We start from the raw sequence: 16,199 nt of genomic DNA on the forward strand, positions 1-16,199 counted from the left end.
TCCTCTGTGGTCAGTGATGAGATCTTGCCCTTGGGAACTGCAGTTCTGAGCTGCTCTGACTCCTCATTCAGAGGAACCTGTAGCCTTCTGCTGTGAGCAGGGCAGCAAATTCAGCCACCCCAACTAATGCCTCTGTGTAGAAGGGGTAAATCCAAACCTTAACAAGTCTCAAAGTATTTCCCTTGAGTGGGAAGTGGAGATTTGCCTGTTGTACTTTCCAATACTGAATAATAAAGAGAACAAAATATTTCCATGCCAGCAACTTCTTACTAAGCTAAGAGACATTGCCACATGATTTAAAGTTCTCCAGTACACAATGGATGCATTTTTATACTCCAAACACCCTGGAAATCTTTTGGAGCTCTTTTTTCTGGGGTTTTGGATCAGGGTTTACTTTTGGGGTTTGTAGTTTGTTGGTTTTTTTTTTTGTTGATCAGGGTTTTTTATAAAATACTTCATCATAGCACAACAGAGTCTGTGTAAATAGTGAGGGGAATAGCAACATCAAAAATTCTCACAGCTATGGCCAACTCTACCTTTTCATTAAACAAAGATTGGGATAGTTTCTGAGGCTCTTGGTGCATTGCATGTGCAATTCTTTGTTCAGCAGTTTCTTGTGGAAATCAGTTAGTCCCTGAAAGATACCCTGGAGATGTGCTCCTTTCTATTTATGGTTTGGAGGTTGCAAGAGTAAGGATATGAGTTCATTCCATTGCTCTAGAATGGCTGGGGAGCTTCACTGCTGTCATTCCATGCCTGATAATTTAAACCAGTAAACTCCATAGTAGCTGTACACAATCCATCAACATACTCTCTTCAGATCATTTGCTTGCACTGTATTTATTCATTATTGACTAGCAGTGTTTTCACTGCATTAGCCTCTGCAGTTCTGGGATGATTTCTGTGAGAACTGCCAGAAAAAATTCAGGAAAAAATCCCCCTGAAATTCGGCAGTCAGCGCTGTCCAGGCTCAGGATGGTAGGTATTGCTTCCTCACTGGCCACATGTTCACCTGCAAGGCAGTAGTACTAAACTGGGAAATAAAATGTATATTTACCAACAACAGCTAATTTTTCACCTTCCTTATCTTTGTTATGTTGAGACAGTACTGGATGGGCTTAGGTCCAGGCAGACATACAAAAAAATTGTTTAAGAAGTTATCATACTGGGTATAAATATATGTATATGTGTGTTTAAATAGGTATAGAGTTGTTATGTTTATGCATGTATAGCATTACATTTTTTTGGCTCACTGGCTGAGTGGAGCTATTCAATAACAAGATGTGAAATGTCTAGTCAGATAGCAATGTCTTGTCACCACTCAGTGCCGTGATGTGACACATTGTTTCAGTCGAATTTCAGCTGTTTGAAAGCGGGTCTGTGGAGCCTGGAAGTGGCAGATCATCGGGAATCACAAAATTTTTTTCTTTCATTTCCAGGACTGAACTGTAGTCCTTTTTGTCTAAATCTTACCATCTATCACACTATCTGCTACAGGAAAACATATGTTTTAAGGAGCCAGAAGCATTATCTCCTACTCTGAAAGGCATTTACTAGGTGAAACAATTCGTGTCATGCCATAAGCCAGCAGTCAGTTGTTGTCTTTATGGGTTTGTGGAATTTCAAGACCTAAAGAAACTCATTTTCAGTAGTTTTACTATGGATTATACAGAAACATCAATGAGATATAAACTTAGTCTTTAATAACCCATAAAACATGCTACAGCAAGGTTTTTAGCTACAAGGAACTTTAAAAAAAATTTGAAGTACATTGTAATGTCTTTTTGGGCTGCCAGTGGAACTAATGAAAGGGTTTAGACAATAAATGGGACTAATTGTTGAGTTACAAAGGCCTTTCTTTGAATTTTGTTTTCTTTCTTCTTTTTGCATTTCTAGAAACTTTTCTCCCACCTGGAAATCTTGCTTTGTCATGAATTCCTGCCCTTGATTCTGTAATAGCCCTCATAAAACTTTGCAACATTGAGCATTTGTTTAATAAAGAGGGGGTTTTGCTGTCTATGGCTTGGGCATTTGCTGACTCACTGCAGTACCATTCTTTGTATTCAATTAACTGCAAAACTCAAGAAGCAGCAAAATTATTAACTGATCAGAATTTTTCTGAAAACAATGTGCATTCTTTCCATCTGACAGCTCTTGTATGTACTGTGCAAAGGAGGGCCACACTCACATAGACCGATGACCCCCTAAATCTCTGAGCAGAGCCTTGTTCTTTGCTATCTCCAGGCAGACTGATTAAATTTGGGTGGAAATGCTGTAGACAAATGACTTGTGTGATCAAATACCTATGACAAGTCATATTGCTTTCTAGGCTTTTAAAATGGTGGGTGGTATGTAGAAAAGAGTTTATTCCTCTGTTGCCTGTATGTTCTGTTGGTTTGTGGATAGAAGTAGTTTGATTTCAGCACCTGAAAAGCTGTTTGGGCAAGTTGCCCTGTTCGTGACAGGTTAGACTTTCCACAGCATGTTTATCAGAACTGCTTGGGGCCTCAGACAATCCATGATACATTTATTTGGCACTTAACAGAGATGTATTTATTGTCATTATTACTCACCCATAAATTTGGAAACTTACGGTACGTGTCTCTTCATTGCTTTTTAACTGAAATGCGAAAACACTGTGGGATTTCCCTTTCAGGCATCTTACTTCAAATTTTTATTCCACAAGCACAAAGAGAAGGATTGATCACCTCTGACTTACATTGACCTGGGTCTCCACTTGTTCTTGTCTTCTACACACCAATATCAGTAGAGTTACAGTGACATAAAACAGAAGAATACAGTCAAAAATCAGATCCTCCTACACCAAATCACTTCCACATCTGTTTCCTATTTGTCTTACAATGACACATGGGATTATTTTGGGAATATATTCTGCGCTAACTGTCATGCCACTGACTCTGTAGCCTTATCAGATATCCCTTGGTGTGCTGGTTGAGCCCTTGTCATCTGCTAAGAAGAAATGCCAAGAAAATGTAGATTGATAATAACATTTTTCAATAATAGCTTGTAGCATTAGTGCCATCTTCTATTATTGCAGTTGAGGTTTAGCATTCTCATCAATTTACTACTTTTATTTATTATTCAAGATCTAGATATGGATCCTACAGTAGAATTCCAGAAATGTTTTTCTGTTTGATTATTTATTCATCTCTGCTTAGAAAGAGCAAAGTCAGAAGACTGGAGAGAAGCAAGGAATGTGTCTGGGTTATTAAGAGCCAGAAAGAGAAAGGTAGTACTGTGTCAAATAGCACAGACACAGGATGACTGTATAAACATAATCAGGCAGGCTACACGTACAAGAACATGCTTTAGGAGATTGAGTCTGACTTCTGGGATCAAGCTTCACAAAGCAGTGTCCAACCTTTTTATCTTACAGTGCAGTAAGCCATGGATGACTATCCTCCTAACAGTTTATTTTCCCTTGATCTTTTTCTTCAGTGAATGGAAGGAAATGTGAAATCTACCTCACTTTTTTTTTTGAAAATATGTAATAAGTACATAGAAATATGTGCTGGTGTGATGTAATTGAACAAGTCTGTAATAAAATCTGTAGCCTGTGACTTAAGAATCATGGACACAGTGGGTTTAAAATAACACCATTTGGAAGTATGCCTGGTCACTAGCCTCACCATTGCCTGACTTCAGTATGGATGAGCAGTATAGGGAAGGCAAGGGTGCCAAGGAGGATGCTGCTTCCAAGGTGGAGGTTGAGCTCTTCTCTTTGGGGTTCCTTGATGTAATTAGGTGTCACTGCAAATTAGCCACAGTGCGGGTGGGAAATGGAAATGCCAGGTTTTGCTGAGGTCTTCACAAGTCCTCTGTGGATGCTGAAGACTTCTGTTCAAAAAGCATCTATTCTTCTGGTTTTATCCTCAGAGCAAAACATAAGATAAATATATTATTCAAATTGATTGGCAGACTTGTTCCCCCAGTTAAAATTAAAGTAATTAAGTGCACTGAAAAGCCCATTACTTTGGATTTATTTACCCTCATTTGACTTGGTGTTTACTGAGGCCCTTTTTAATCTTAGTTTATATTCCCCTATGATTTGCCCTCTGCCTGCATATTTTAAAAGTTTCATCACAAGGTACTGAATAATAATAATAATAATAATAATAATAATAATAATAAATAATGCTTTCCTGAGCCAGTTGAAATTGAATTTGAGGATGTATATAAAATAGTAAGTCACTAATACACAGGCTATGAAAAGCAGAATTTAGTATATTATTATGTACTAATTTACAGTGGTGGCACATTTCAGAAAATAATAGTAAAAAATAGATTTTATCTTTTTCTCAGATAGAAGTTTCAAATTCCTGTTCTTCAGTTACTATTACTCAGATGTATTCTCAGTGAAAGTAAAAATAATTTAGTAAACTCATGAAAATTAATATGAAAATAAATGATACTTGCAGTGGAACAGAAGAGACAGAAGCTGTTTATGTGTATTTTTGCCTTTGACCAGCATTCAGCACATATTGATCAGGAGATTGGCATTTTTACCAGATCCTCACCCAGTGCAATTTGACTTCCCTGAAGCCACAAACCCCACTATGACTCACATATATTGCACTCTTTTTAGTTCAAATTACTTCTTAGTGTTCTTTCATCAAATAATGATGCTTTTTCCTTCTTTTTTTTTTTTCTTTTCCTTTTTCTTTTTTTTTCTTTTTTTTTTTTTTTTTTTTTTTTTTGTTTCACAGGACAACATTTTTAGAATGGAAGAGTCACATTTTGAAAATGGGCGGGGGAAAAGCCCTTATGATCCCAAACTGCTGACAGCTTCACTTTTAGTAGGTAGGTGACACAAGTTCAACAAGATGTGCATTCTCTGTAAATAATTTGCCAGTTTTCTGCTTTTTTTTCCTCCTTGCAGCACCTTATGATAGGCATTTGTTTTATGCAATTTATTTCCAGGTTAAGGTAATTCTGGTTTACTTTTAATATAGATGAGCCAACTGTCCTGGTTTTTGTGATACCAAGATTCAGGTATCACAAGAGCTGCTTTATATCCTTGCAGGACCTTGATTCTGCTAAGTGTTTTTCTTCCTCACATCTTGGTGGAGGCATTTTAATCACCTGGTTCACAGGCTGGCCACACTCGTGGTCACACCAGCACAACTGAGAGCTAAGTTAGAGCAGGAATCAATAACTCCTTACATCAATTTTTCTGCCAAGGAATGTCTGTCACCCAGCTTTACCTTGTATGGGAGCTGAAGATCAATGAACAGACACAGGTCTGGGCCCTAAGGTGATGTTTCAGCTGAAGAATCTGTCCATCTGACAGTAAATAAAATTAAATTCCTGACCAGAAGAAAAATATTTAAATAAATTAAGTGTTTTTGAATTGGTAATACTTCATTTCATGAAATATGTAAATATGGAGCAACTGGACTGTGTCAATCTAATTGAACTAATGCAATTGATTGAATTTTGCTAATTGATTTAACTTATCTAATTAAATTTGATATGTTTGTTGTTATTACTTCACAACCAAGGCAAAAAGATGTTTCGTGAGACTAAATAAGGGGACACAGATTCTTCTTTCTCTACTCCTCTGCCTAGGTGTAACCACCTTATCTTTAACATCCTTCCATGTAATTTGCTGGTAATTTATTACAACTTCAAATCCAACAATAGTTTCAGAAAATTGGAGATTCTCTTCTCAGAAGTCTTCAGGAAATGACAGATAACGAGATACATTGTTTTTTTCAGGCCTTTGTCCGTATTGTTTGCCTAGGGCCTTGCCTACCGTTTGCCCTTATTCTATTTACATTGTATTTAAAAATTAAGCTATTCAAAATAGACAGCAACAAAAATTTAGTCCTAAGTGTTTCTCATTTCCTGATCTTAGAGGCCCATAATGATCCCAGGTGATGAACTAACCTGGGGACACACACTTTTTAACAGGAAAAACAGGAAAGACATCTGCATCTTGCTCCAACTTGTACCCTGTACAAACAAAAAGGGAAAAAGAAGTGTGTGTAAAAGGCCAGTGTATAAATTAGTGCCTGGAGCAACTTGAATTTGTGGCAGAGCTACTCTCAAGCGAATAGCTTTACTATTTATTTTAATATACAATAAAGAAGAGAATGATGACAGGCCAGTATTACATGGTATACCCGGTATGCAACTGCACAAAGTCAACAGTGTCTAGCTTTCCACATTCCTTTTTTTTTCCACTCTGTCTGTCATATATATGATTATCTTACTTCCCTTGGCTTAGATTTCATGTCTTTAAAAGATTTTTGCTTTCTTGAGCCCACTTCCTGCCTCTATAATTTTGACTCCATGTGTATTTCCTTCTAATAAATAATAGACTGAGCATGATCATTTGTTTTGAATCAGGCCTCAGTTAGAGCCACTGGGTGTAATAATACAATAGAAAATGATGCAAATTGAGCATTCAAAGCTGGTGACTAATTTATACTTCAGTCACTTACACAAAACTCAGGGTGAAGCTAAAATTAGCATTCCTGTCTCCTGAACACCAGCAGCCTTCTTTCTCTGCCTCTTTATAGTTGCCTCACAGCCACACTGCATTACTGATTGTGATGTTGCATTTACTTCAACCCTTTTCTGCAGAGTGCATATTGCAGAGCATGTATTTCAGAGGGTGGATGCCAAATTCACCACTGATTCTTTGCTTAAAAATAACTCCTCTTTGGCAAAAAAATCCTTGTTCTTTATGGTAAAATGATGACCCAAGGCAAAATAATGTCCTCCCCTCAAAAGAGTTGAGGAACAGGGGATGAGCTGGCCAAGCAATGACTGCATGGAGAGGTTTGGTCCAGCTGCTCTCCAAAGCAGGGAGTGTGGGAGTGAAGCAGTGAGTGTGGGCATGAAGGCCACAGAAGTGTCTCTTAACCACAGAAGTGTCACACCAAAGCCATGGATACACTGCAGATTCTCTTCTCCTGGGCTGAGCTGTAACTCAGCTACTCCTGGCCCTTCACCTGACAGGGTATTTGTCCTGTGAGTGACCATGGTTTATCTAAAATTTCAGAGGGCAACTATGTAAAAGAATTCCCCAGCATTCATTAAAATGCAATGTTATAATTAGTAATTCAAAGTAACTATCAGGAAAATTAAAAAAAAAAAAAAAAAAAAGCTGAGAAGTATAATTTAGGTGGTTGTATACAGGAGGGAAGCATTATCTCTCTTCTTCATCAGAAACACTAAACAGATATTTTGCAAAGTGTGGAAAGAGAATGTTTTTGACACCATAACTAGGAAGTAAATTTTAGGTAAGTGAAATGTAGCAATTTGGGCAAAATATGAAGGTTAATGTGCAAAATTTAACTTCTAGTCTTTAATAGCCATTAGTACCCAGGAGGCCTATTCTGTATTTCAGATGAAACAAACTCTTACCAGTGTAAAAAGGATCTTCTTCAGTTTTCCCTCTCTCCTAAAAAAATCAATAATATATGAAAGAAAATACACCCACACTAAAGCGAAAATAAACAGTTCATCTTCATTAAATTGTTCTGATATTTTTCCAGTATACATTCCTTGTTCCATTCACCTGCAAACATTTTTTCATTATTAACAGTTGTTCATTAGAGTTGGTCACTGCTACCCTACTCTAAAGTAAATGCCAGCTGGGAACATGATACAACTGGTTCCTTGTAATGTAAAGCACTGTGCAGCCATTCCCACCTATGTGCTGCAAACTGAACAGCCTCCATCTGAGGGGGCTAATGCATGAAATGTAGAGACCAAGAAATCCCTGGGCACCACTCATGAGTATTCCAGTGCAGGAGGAAAATGAGGAGCAGCATGGTTTCCAAGGAATATAATTGCAGGAGAAAATATCACTGAATGTGTTAGACTAGAGGAATTTTATTGGGATAGTAAAAAAAAAAAAAAATAAAATAATTAAAAACCTTCAGAGAAGGAGGCAACATTGTCCCAGTATCAGTTTATTTAGGGAAATGACAATCTTGGATTTTCAAAAGCTTTATCCAGAATCCTCAAAGCTTTTTATGCTTCTCTGTCTCTTTTTTTTTTTTTTTACAATTCACCATTCTTTTTAGAATTGAACAAATCTTTAATTTTTCAATGTTAGAAACCAGTTTAGGTGCCTTAATGCTCCCAAATATGTATTAATATGATCTAAACAACAGTTGTTTTTCATCAGTTAAGTACTTCATTTATTTTATATATATATATATATATATACACCTTATTTATTAATAGTACTCCATTTCTTAGAAATTAATTAGTAAGTACATATGAGGCTCAAGATTTTGAAATTACTGTAACTTTCTGGTAAGTTTTAGTTATTGACTTCAAAAGAAGTAAAGTCAAACCACCTCTGAAAATCTTAACTAGTGAATGAACCTTTTAACCATGGATGGATTTCATTTGTGAGCCTGTCTAGAATTGAGAGTAATTGCGACATTCAGGGCTTGGTTTTGCCTGTATTCCTCATTTGTTCAACTTCCTTACTTCTTCAAAAGGAAAGTTTACAGTTCTTTACTCCCTACAAATTATTGTCTTTCAGAGTGCCAATTTATTTAAAAGCTGAAGACAAATAATTTACCAGATAAATGCATATTTCTTGTTTTTCAGTGTCTTTGTATCTGATTACCTTGGGGAGTTATTTAGAGTTCTGTGCTGTTTATGTACAGTACAGACAAAAATACTCCCTCCCCTCCAAAAATCAGCATTACTATGGACTTTAATTATTGCCTATTTATTTAGAAAAGTCAATATATGTATTTCTGTTTACATTGGTGTGTCAGCATGCTGCTCCTTTACAATAGGTGCTTTTTTTGTCCAAAATATATTTTAACCTGTGCAAACAACTGAAGGCCATCCTTTAGTTCTGGACAGTCGTTCCTTTGTCCTTCTGGGCTGGAAATACAAAGTAACAAATTTTTTTCTTTTTTTTTTTTTCCTTTTGATAAATGTTTGTCAGTTTTCAAACTCTTAATTTCCACTTTCTTCTTGAAGTTTGTAAAACTTCTTTTAAAACTGCTGACACAGAAATAACACAGTGAGGACTATCTATGACATTAAAGAATCATTTTCCAGATTACCCATGAGTAAATTTCAGTCCAAAAGAAGGTATGCACAGGGAAATAAAGATGAATGTACTTCTATCTAGACAGGAGGCAAAATCCTCATATAGCTTTTGCATGGTACTAACTTAAAGGATGTGCACATCTGGGACATGACTTGAGGCTCACCCTGAATTTTGCAAAAATTATCTAAAGCCTAACAAAAATAAATGGTATTTCTTGGTATTTCTGTCTGGAAGAAGTCAAAATCCCCTTTTTGCATGACTACAGCAGATCTGTTCAAACTGAAGGCACTGGTCTAAGTATACTGAAACTTGGAGGGGCTGTAGTAGGGATGATAGAAAGGTCAGTTTTCTACAAACCCTTCCTCATTTGAAACATGATGAAGCCAGTTATTGGCAAAACTTTTATCCTGTAACCACTGAAGAAAAAGTATCAGCCACAAGAGCCTTGTAGTGTCCTCTTGAGTTGAGCTGAGTCCAGCCTGGAAAATATGTTAATTTCAAGTGCTGCTTATATATCAAGTTAGAAACAGAAGTGTCAAAAAAACTTAAAATTCTAAATATTTCAATTATATAATTTTAATTAGTTTTCAAACTGGATTTGGTTTAATTTTAGCAATATAGTATTAAATATAGATTTTTCTTGACTGACTGACCTTTAGATCTGTTGATAACTAAGAAGAAAAATAGGCCTTGTTGGTTTTTCCTTTCCCCTTTGATTTCTATTGATTTATCAGAAGTCACTAGGGATTCAAAGACAAGAAAATGAAGATAAGGTTAAAGAAAGGTTAAGCATAGCATCAAAGCCCTTTTCACAGGCAAAAAGGTTTTATGATCTTTAAAATCTCAGCTGCATACTCTGTACATAATAATCACTATAATTAAGTGATTGTCTCCCTTTCCAAAAAAGTTGAAAATTACATAGAAGAATGGTAAATTGTTAATTAATGATATGCTGTTCTGTTTCCCTTCTGATTACACCTCCTGCTGGGCATGACTGGTCTATTTGCTTCTAATCTCTGCTGTAAATTCATTCAATTCCACGCCTTTCCGCTATCATGTTTTCACCCTTCCTGGCTTTCATGACTACCATATGGTTGAGAGCCACTGTAGGTTCAGTCAGGGATTTCATGGTGTCAGTGTTCAGGGAAAAGATGCCAGTGATATCCAATAGGCATGCTTGCATCTGGTTGTCCCACCATGGAAATACCTAAAATTGCCATGAAAATTATAAACTTCTTCCTAAAAGGGTGTTTTAAAATGAGGATATGGTGGAGTTCATCATGACCATGAAAAAGTGTATTATCTTACCTAAAGAAAGAGTTATTTTATCCTCAAACTTTTTCACAAGGGATCCATGTAATATGGGTAGCTTGAAAAAAGGAGTTGGAAGGAATAATGCTTTTTAATTCCATTTTAACAGTATAGGGTAGGTTATCTCATTTCACATACCGAGGTAGAACACAGCCCTAAAAATGCATTTTTAGCATTTTTGATTCAGAGTGATTTCATGGACAAGCTCTAAATTAATGTCAGAAAGATATGTGTTGTACTTTGATCTCTGGTTCTTTTCTGTGGGTCTCATCACAATGCCCTCATTATTATTACACTCTCTACTGGCTGGCAGGTATTTAACTTGACCTGCTCCTTACAATTTAGACAGTCTCTCTCTCTCCCCCCGTCTCTGTCTCCTCTGTGGCTCTTCTAGCTGGCTGAGAAGGGATGAGCTGAGCTGTGTATGTGCCATTTAGGGGCTGAAGTATCATTTTTTATGGTCAATTTTTAGTTCAGCTGTTCCCTGTGAAATGCATGGGGGTCAAAGTAGCAGGGGATGATCTCGTTCATTCTCTCCCTTAGCTGTTGCCCTTTGCCAGTACCACAGTTACAAAGGTGGCCAAAGGAGAAAGGCATGTTCTGTTTTTCCTGTAAAATATCCTGTTTTCTAAGGATCCACTTGGGAAAAAAAAAGAGAGTAAAAAACAAACCAAAACAAAACTGCAACAATAACAACAACAAAACATCTTCCAACAACAGATCCCAAAACAAGAAACCAAAACAAAACCAAAAAACCCCTCAAACCAGCCAAAGTAAAAACCACATCATTTATATAGGAAAAATTGAAGGGACCTAAGGACTTTCTGAACCAAAAGTGACTGAGCTGGACTCTTCAGTTCCCAGAGTCACATAAACCTAGGAGGCTAGAAGGAACCTCTGGAGGTCTCCAGACCAAACTCCTGTTCTAAACAGGGGAATTTCACATTTAGGTAGGTTTTCTGAGGCTGATTACTCCTGCCTGCCAGGGTAGGTGCACTGGTTGTCACTGTTCCAGCCTAAGAATTCAAACATATTTTGGCAAAGTGCACCAGCAGTCAGCAGATACAGCTCATTTGCAAGAGGTTACAATTAAGCTCTGCAGTGAGAAATTTGGTTTAATCTCTATTTTTAATGACAATACGTTGCATATGGCTTGTTGTTTTGTAATTTCCTCATTATCCCTATTAGTGAAATATGAACATATGACAGCTTTCTCTGACTTACCATGACTGGAAAATTGAGGAATGTTGCTTATAATTATGTCCTCCCACAGATGGAGAACTGTACTCTGGCACAGCAGCAGACTTTATGGGCAGGGACTTCGCCATTTTCCGAACTCTGGGGCATCACCATCCCATCAGAACAGAGCAGCATGACTCCCGGTGGCTAAATGGTATGTAAAATGTACATTTCTCTGGTTACACTCATCCAGCCATTAAAGACTAGCACACAGCTCCATTCCAGCAACATCTGTGACATATACACTCCTCTTTTATTTGGAGCAGAATTCTTTCTTAAACCAGTTAAACTAATCAAAAGTGATTTATAAAGAAGCATTTTTGGTTTAATTACACTGAGATTTGTGGAGTGTGATTAAATTTAAAACACACACAGAGACTATGAGCAGCACAGTCATGCAAGTTGGACAGAAGCTCAAGGCTTGAGGCATCAGCCACACATGAACACAAAGTAGCTCCAGAGCCTTGGACAGGATGTGCCTTGTACAAGGTTTAATTTTTGTTGGGTTGAAGGGGACACTGGCCACAGCCAGCAGAAAGTCAACCAGCAGAACTTCATGAGCAAGCCAAAGTTGTCAAGAGTTTGGAAAAAGAGAAAAGGGTCCTGAGGATTCCAAGTTATTTTGTTTCAAAATATCCAATAGTTTAGCAAGGCACAATAGCTTACATTATTGTATGGATATTAGTAATCAAGCCTGTGGTTTATTTGCATGTCTGAGGAAGGAAAGATAGTTTCAGAGACAATCTGATTTTGGCTTCATGTACCAAAATGCTTTAGAATGCATCTGAGTACTCTATCCAAGTTCTAGTGAAATTCAAATTTCCAATAGCTGAAACTGAATTACACTTGGCTTTAGCTATATGAGGATATGAACATTTTGGAAATGAGAATTCATTGTCTGAAAAAGCTAACATTTGAACTAAATAATACTATCCATATTTGCTGAGTTAATTTAAATTTAAATTTTTTAAGAGTTAACTAGCTCTGCTTTTGCTGTATATACTGCTTGCACCTACACTCCTGTTTTTGAATTCACAAATTATTTTATTCTTAGACATTTTTTGCTCCCAGCCATATTATTTATGTCTCTGCTGAGGTTCAGGCTTTCTTATGTGGGTTTGCTATTTAGTGCAAACTGTTAACACAAATTTTAATGTGTAAGAGCAAAGTCTGTTTTAAAACACAGTTTGTCATTAGCTAGTCAAGACCTTCTAGTATCAAACTGGGTATCACATTAGCTGTATATACAATCCATAACACTAGTCTCTGACTCATCATTAAAACCACAAAATGCTATTGCAAGTGGGATTAACTCTGTAGCATACACTGGATGCACGTATCATTTAATTGTGTATATTACAAGTATGGAGCTGTATTTTAATATGACAACTTTATAAATCTGATGTATATCTTGTTAAATTTAGTTTTGCTGCAATTCATGTGGACTACTATATGTTTGGAGAACAGATTCAGGTCTACAACATTTCAGTTCTACAATCTGTGTTTACCCAGTAACACAAAAATTGTATTCCCTGGGTTATTTTACTATGACAGTAAACAATATTTTTGGACTTCAGGAAACAGTAAAGTAGAAGGATTATAGACATACCCATCTATCTTGATACCTGGTAGAGTAATAATGTGTTAAAAATGACCAGCATCAACTTCTGTTACGATTGTCATGATGACATTTTAAAGCCCAATCGTGCAAGCAAAATTGGCTTTTATGCAGTAGATTTGCACAATGGCAGCTGAGTCAGGAGGATTTGTGCAGTGGGGAAACGCAGCCATTGTCCACAGGCCCTGTACTTCACTGCTGAAAATGTGTCATTCCGCTGTGGATTTGGTTATCAGTCTTTCAGCATTAAATGTGAGAACTGCTTTTCCCAAATTAGCACTAAGATTACATCTGACAGGGTGCAGAAACCGCAACTGCTTTGTTGCAAGGTGGGGAGCCAATGAACTTCAACCTTTCTTGAATTGAACTATTTTACAAAATGAGCATAAAAATAGAAAGGCAGCATTCTTTGTATCACAGATGAAGGTTATTTCCAATTCTACTTCTAAGTAAAGTTCTTGCACTATATTCCTGTATGGAAAGTTTCAAACTTCATTTAAAACAAGATAAGAATTGAATTGGAACCTTTAGAAATTATTCTCATAACTGTCCATAATTTAATACAGAATGATCCCTACGTACATTTTTGAAATCTCTCTCTCTGCTGCAGCTTAATACATTTACCTTCCTATTATGGAAAGATTGGCCTAAAATCTGCACTGCAACATGCCTATTAGAGGCTCTGAGGCTTTATTGGTAATTTTCCAGTGATAAGATCCTGGCAGCCTTTCCACGTAGCTCTCCTAATTTCAGAATCTAACATGGAAATTCAAAAAATGATAATAGTTTGGATTTGAAAGCCTGCAGGCACGCCAGTATGTTGATTATTGTTTTTAATTTGTCATTTTTCTTTTTAAAATAATATTATAAAAGAAGCTCTGTGTTTGCGCATCTTTAAAGTGGATATACTTTTAATGAAACAAGCTCACACTGAATCAAGAATGAGGTGTTCACTGCTTTCTTAAGCATCTATACAAACTATTTTTGAACCTTAAGTTTGCAGACTTTTATAAGGTTTTTTTTGGTAAAGACATGGATTTTTATGTAGTGGTGGGTTTGCTTTTCTAGCTGCTTTTTACAGTGAATTTAGCCTTAGGTGAATAAAACAGCATTCTAAGGGGCGTAGACTGAAAGCTGTAGAACAACAGCTCTTATCAAGCTTAGAGACAAATTCTCCTCCCTGTTGATTTTAATAGGTGGTGAGACAGCCAGTTCTAAGACCTTACTAATGTTTACTTCAGTCAGAGCAGGAGCTAAACTTCTTTTTCCTTACTAAGGCTAAGGTCAGAGCTGACAGGGTGCAGAAAACGCAGCTGTTTGGTACCAAAAATGGAGAGGAGAAGACAGTTGGACGTGAGGAGTTTGCAAACTTTTCCCAGAAATTATCTTGCCCTGAACTGTAGAACAACATTACACAGAGCTATTAAGTTTTTGGGATTTAAGTAGGAACACAGAGTTACTACAGAGATCACACAATCACATTCTGGAGATTCTCAGCCTTCTTACAGAAATTGTATGTTTTGGGGAAGAAAACCCTGCCCAGCCCAAGGGAAGGTGCTGACCAGCAGCTCTTAAAGACTTCTTAAGTCTCTTAGAGATATTAAACACTCACAGGCTTCTAAAGCTTTCATTTTGTATAAATAATTAAACAGTCACCAAGCCAAATAAAACAAGGGAGACTGATTCTATAGCCGTGCAGTCAGGGCATTCATCTAGAAGCTAGGGAACTATACATCAGTCACTGTAGCAGTGTATATTTAATTATTGATACAGAGTTGCCAGATGTGACAAGGAAGCATTTGCAAAAACACAGTAAAATAAGCTGGTGCTCAGGGAAGATATTTGGGATATGAAAAGCTGCAATTCAGTGCCCCAGACTGAATCACATGCTTTGTAATAAGCCATGTTCACGCACACGTTGGACATTACTGGCTCCTCTGGTACTTGCGTGGTTTTCTCTGTACAAAAGAAGCTTTGGCAATCTTAGTCCCAGTGAGGGTTGAGAATTGTTTTGAACTCTCAGAAAAAATAAATTCTGAAGTTGGAAAAAATCTTCTGTACAGCTTTACTACAAGGAGCAGTGGCCTTACACATGTATCTTACAAAATCTTGCCTATCAGCAAGTACATGATTCCCTTTAAATGTGTCGTTGCCTCTCATAGTTCAGAGGCATAAAGTTATTTTGAAGAAGCATGGATCATGTCCTGCTTCCATGAACTGCTGCAGAAGTTAAAAAAAAAATAAAAAAATAGATGAGTAGAGACCTGAGCAGGTGGGAGCAGCTTCTGGTGCCAGGGAGTTCCCTGCTGCACAGCAGGCAGCATTTGCTGTACACCATCCCCACCTTCCTGCAGGGGCTGAGGGCATAGCTGGAGGCAAGAAGGCAGAATTGGCAGTGCAGTCTACCAGAGCAAATGCTGAGCAAGGCAAAGGCAATGCACCCAAGGCAGTTTTCAAACTGAAGATTAAAGTGGAAGGAGAGAGCTTAAAGCTGCTCTCATCTTCTCTGACTTGAGCACTGGAGATCTGGCCTTAAATTGTTAACATTTTGTAAAATGAATAACCATAAACATCTATTTTAAAAGCAAAGCAGGATTGGGCTGAGCAAAATCGGAAAGGAAATGAAATCACAAAAGCTGCATTAGAATAGTATTATGAATCTGGTTTGCACCCCAGAAATACTGGCCTCCCTCACCCTCTTTACTAGACCTGGAGTTAAGAGAGATTGTCAGTCTGGATTTCCAGACTTGGCGTGGAATTTCATTGCTTTTTATGGGTTTAAACCACTCTATGATATTATTTTAGCATACTTTCCATGGCTTAATTTTTAAAGTGGAGTAGTAACTGTGCTTAGTCCCTTGAGGTTATTGTCCTTGGTAATCTTTACTTTACGGTTACATAAACAGCTGAGAATTATAGAAACTGAGAGACTGTTCAATAAAAAAGAAAATGCCCTCTTAAATTTAACAGGATCCA

General features: G+C 37.1%; 1 protein-coding gene and 1 long non-coding RNA gene across 6 annotated transcripts in view; one reads left to right on the forward strand and one right to left on the reverse strand.

Moving 5' to 3' along the window:
• The window catches only part of SEMA3A (semaphorin 3A), a 194,063-nt gene that overhangs the window by 122,425 nt on the left and 55,439 nt on the right, over positions 1 to 16,199 (forward strand). For all 5 annotated transcript variants that reach the window (XM_086886607.1, XM_086886609.1, XM_086886610.1 and 2 more), the window contains 2 exons: positions 4,728 to 4,821; positions 11,640 to 11,759. In XM_086886607.1, coding sequence (XP_086742733.1) covers positions 4,728 to 4,821; positions 11,640 to 11,759 — 214 coding nt within the window. The remainder of the gene's footprint in view (positions 1 to 4,727; positions 4,822 to 11,639; positions 11,760 to 16,199) is intronic.
• Positions 5,225 to 6,548, reverse strand: LOC111923288 (uncharacterized). The gene is made up of 3 exons (XR_002860997.2): positions 6,468 to 6,548; positions 5,911 to 5,976; positions 5,225 to 5,328 (listed from the first exon to the last, which is right to left on the reverse strand). It is a non-coding gene; the product is annotated as an uncharacterized LOC111923288 (long non-coding RNA).

This window comes from Cyanistes caeruleus, chromosome 4 (assembly GCF_971803275.1).
Source record: "Cyanistes caeruleus chromosome 4, bCyaCae1.hap1.1, whole genome shotgun sequence".
In the NCBI taxonomy this organism is placed as follows: domain Eukaryota; kingdom Metazoa; phylum Chordata; class Aves; order Passeriformes; family Paridae; genus Cyanistes; species Cyanistes caeruleus.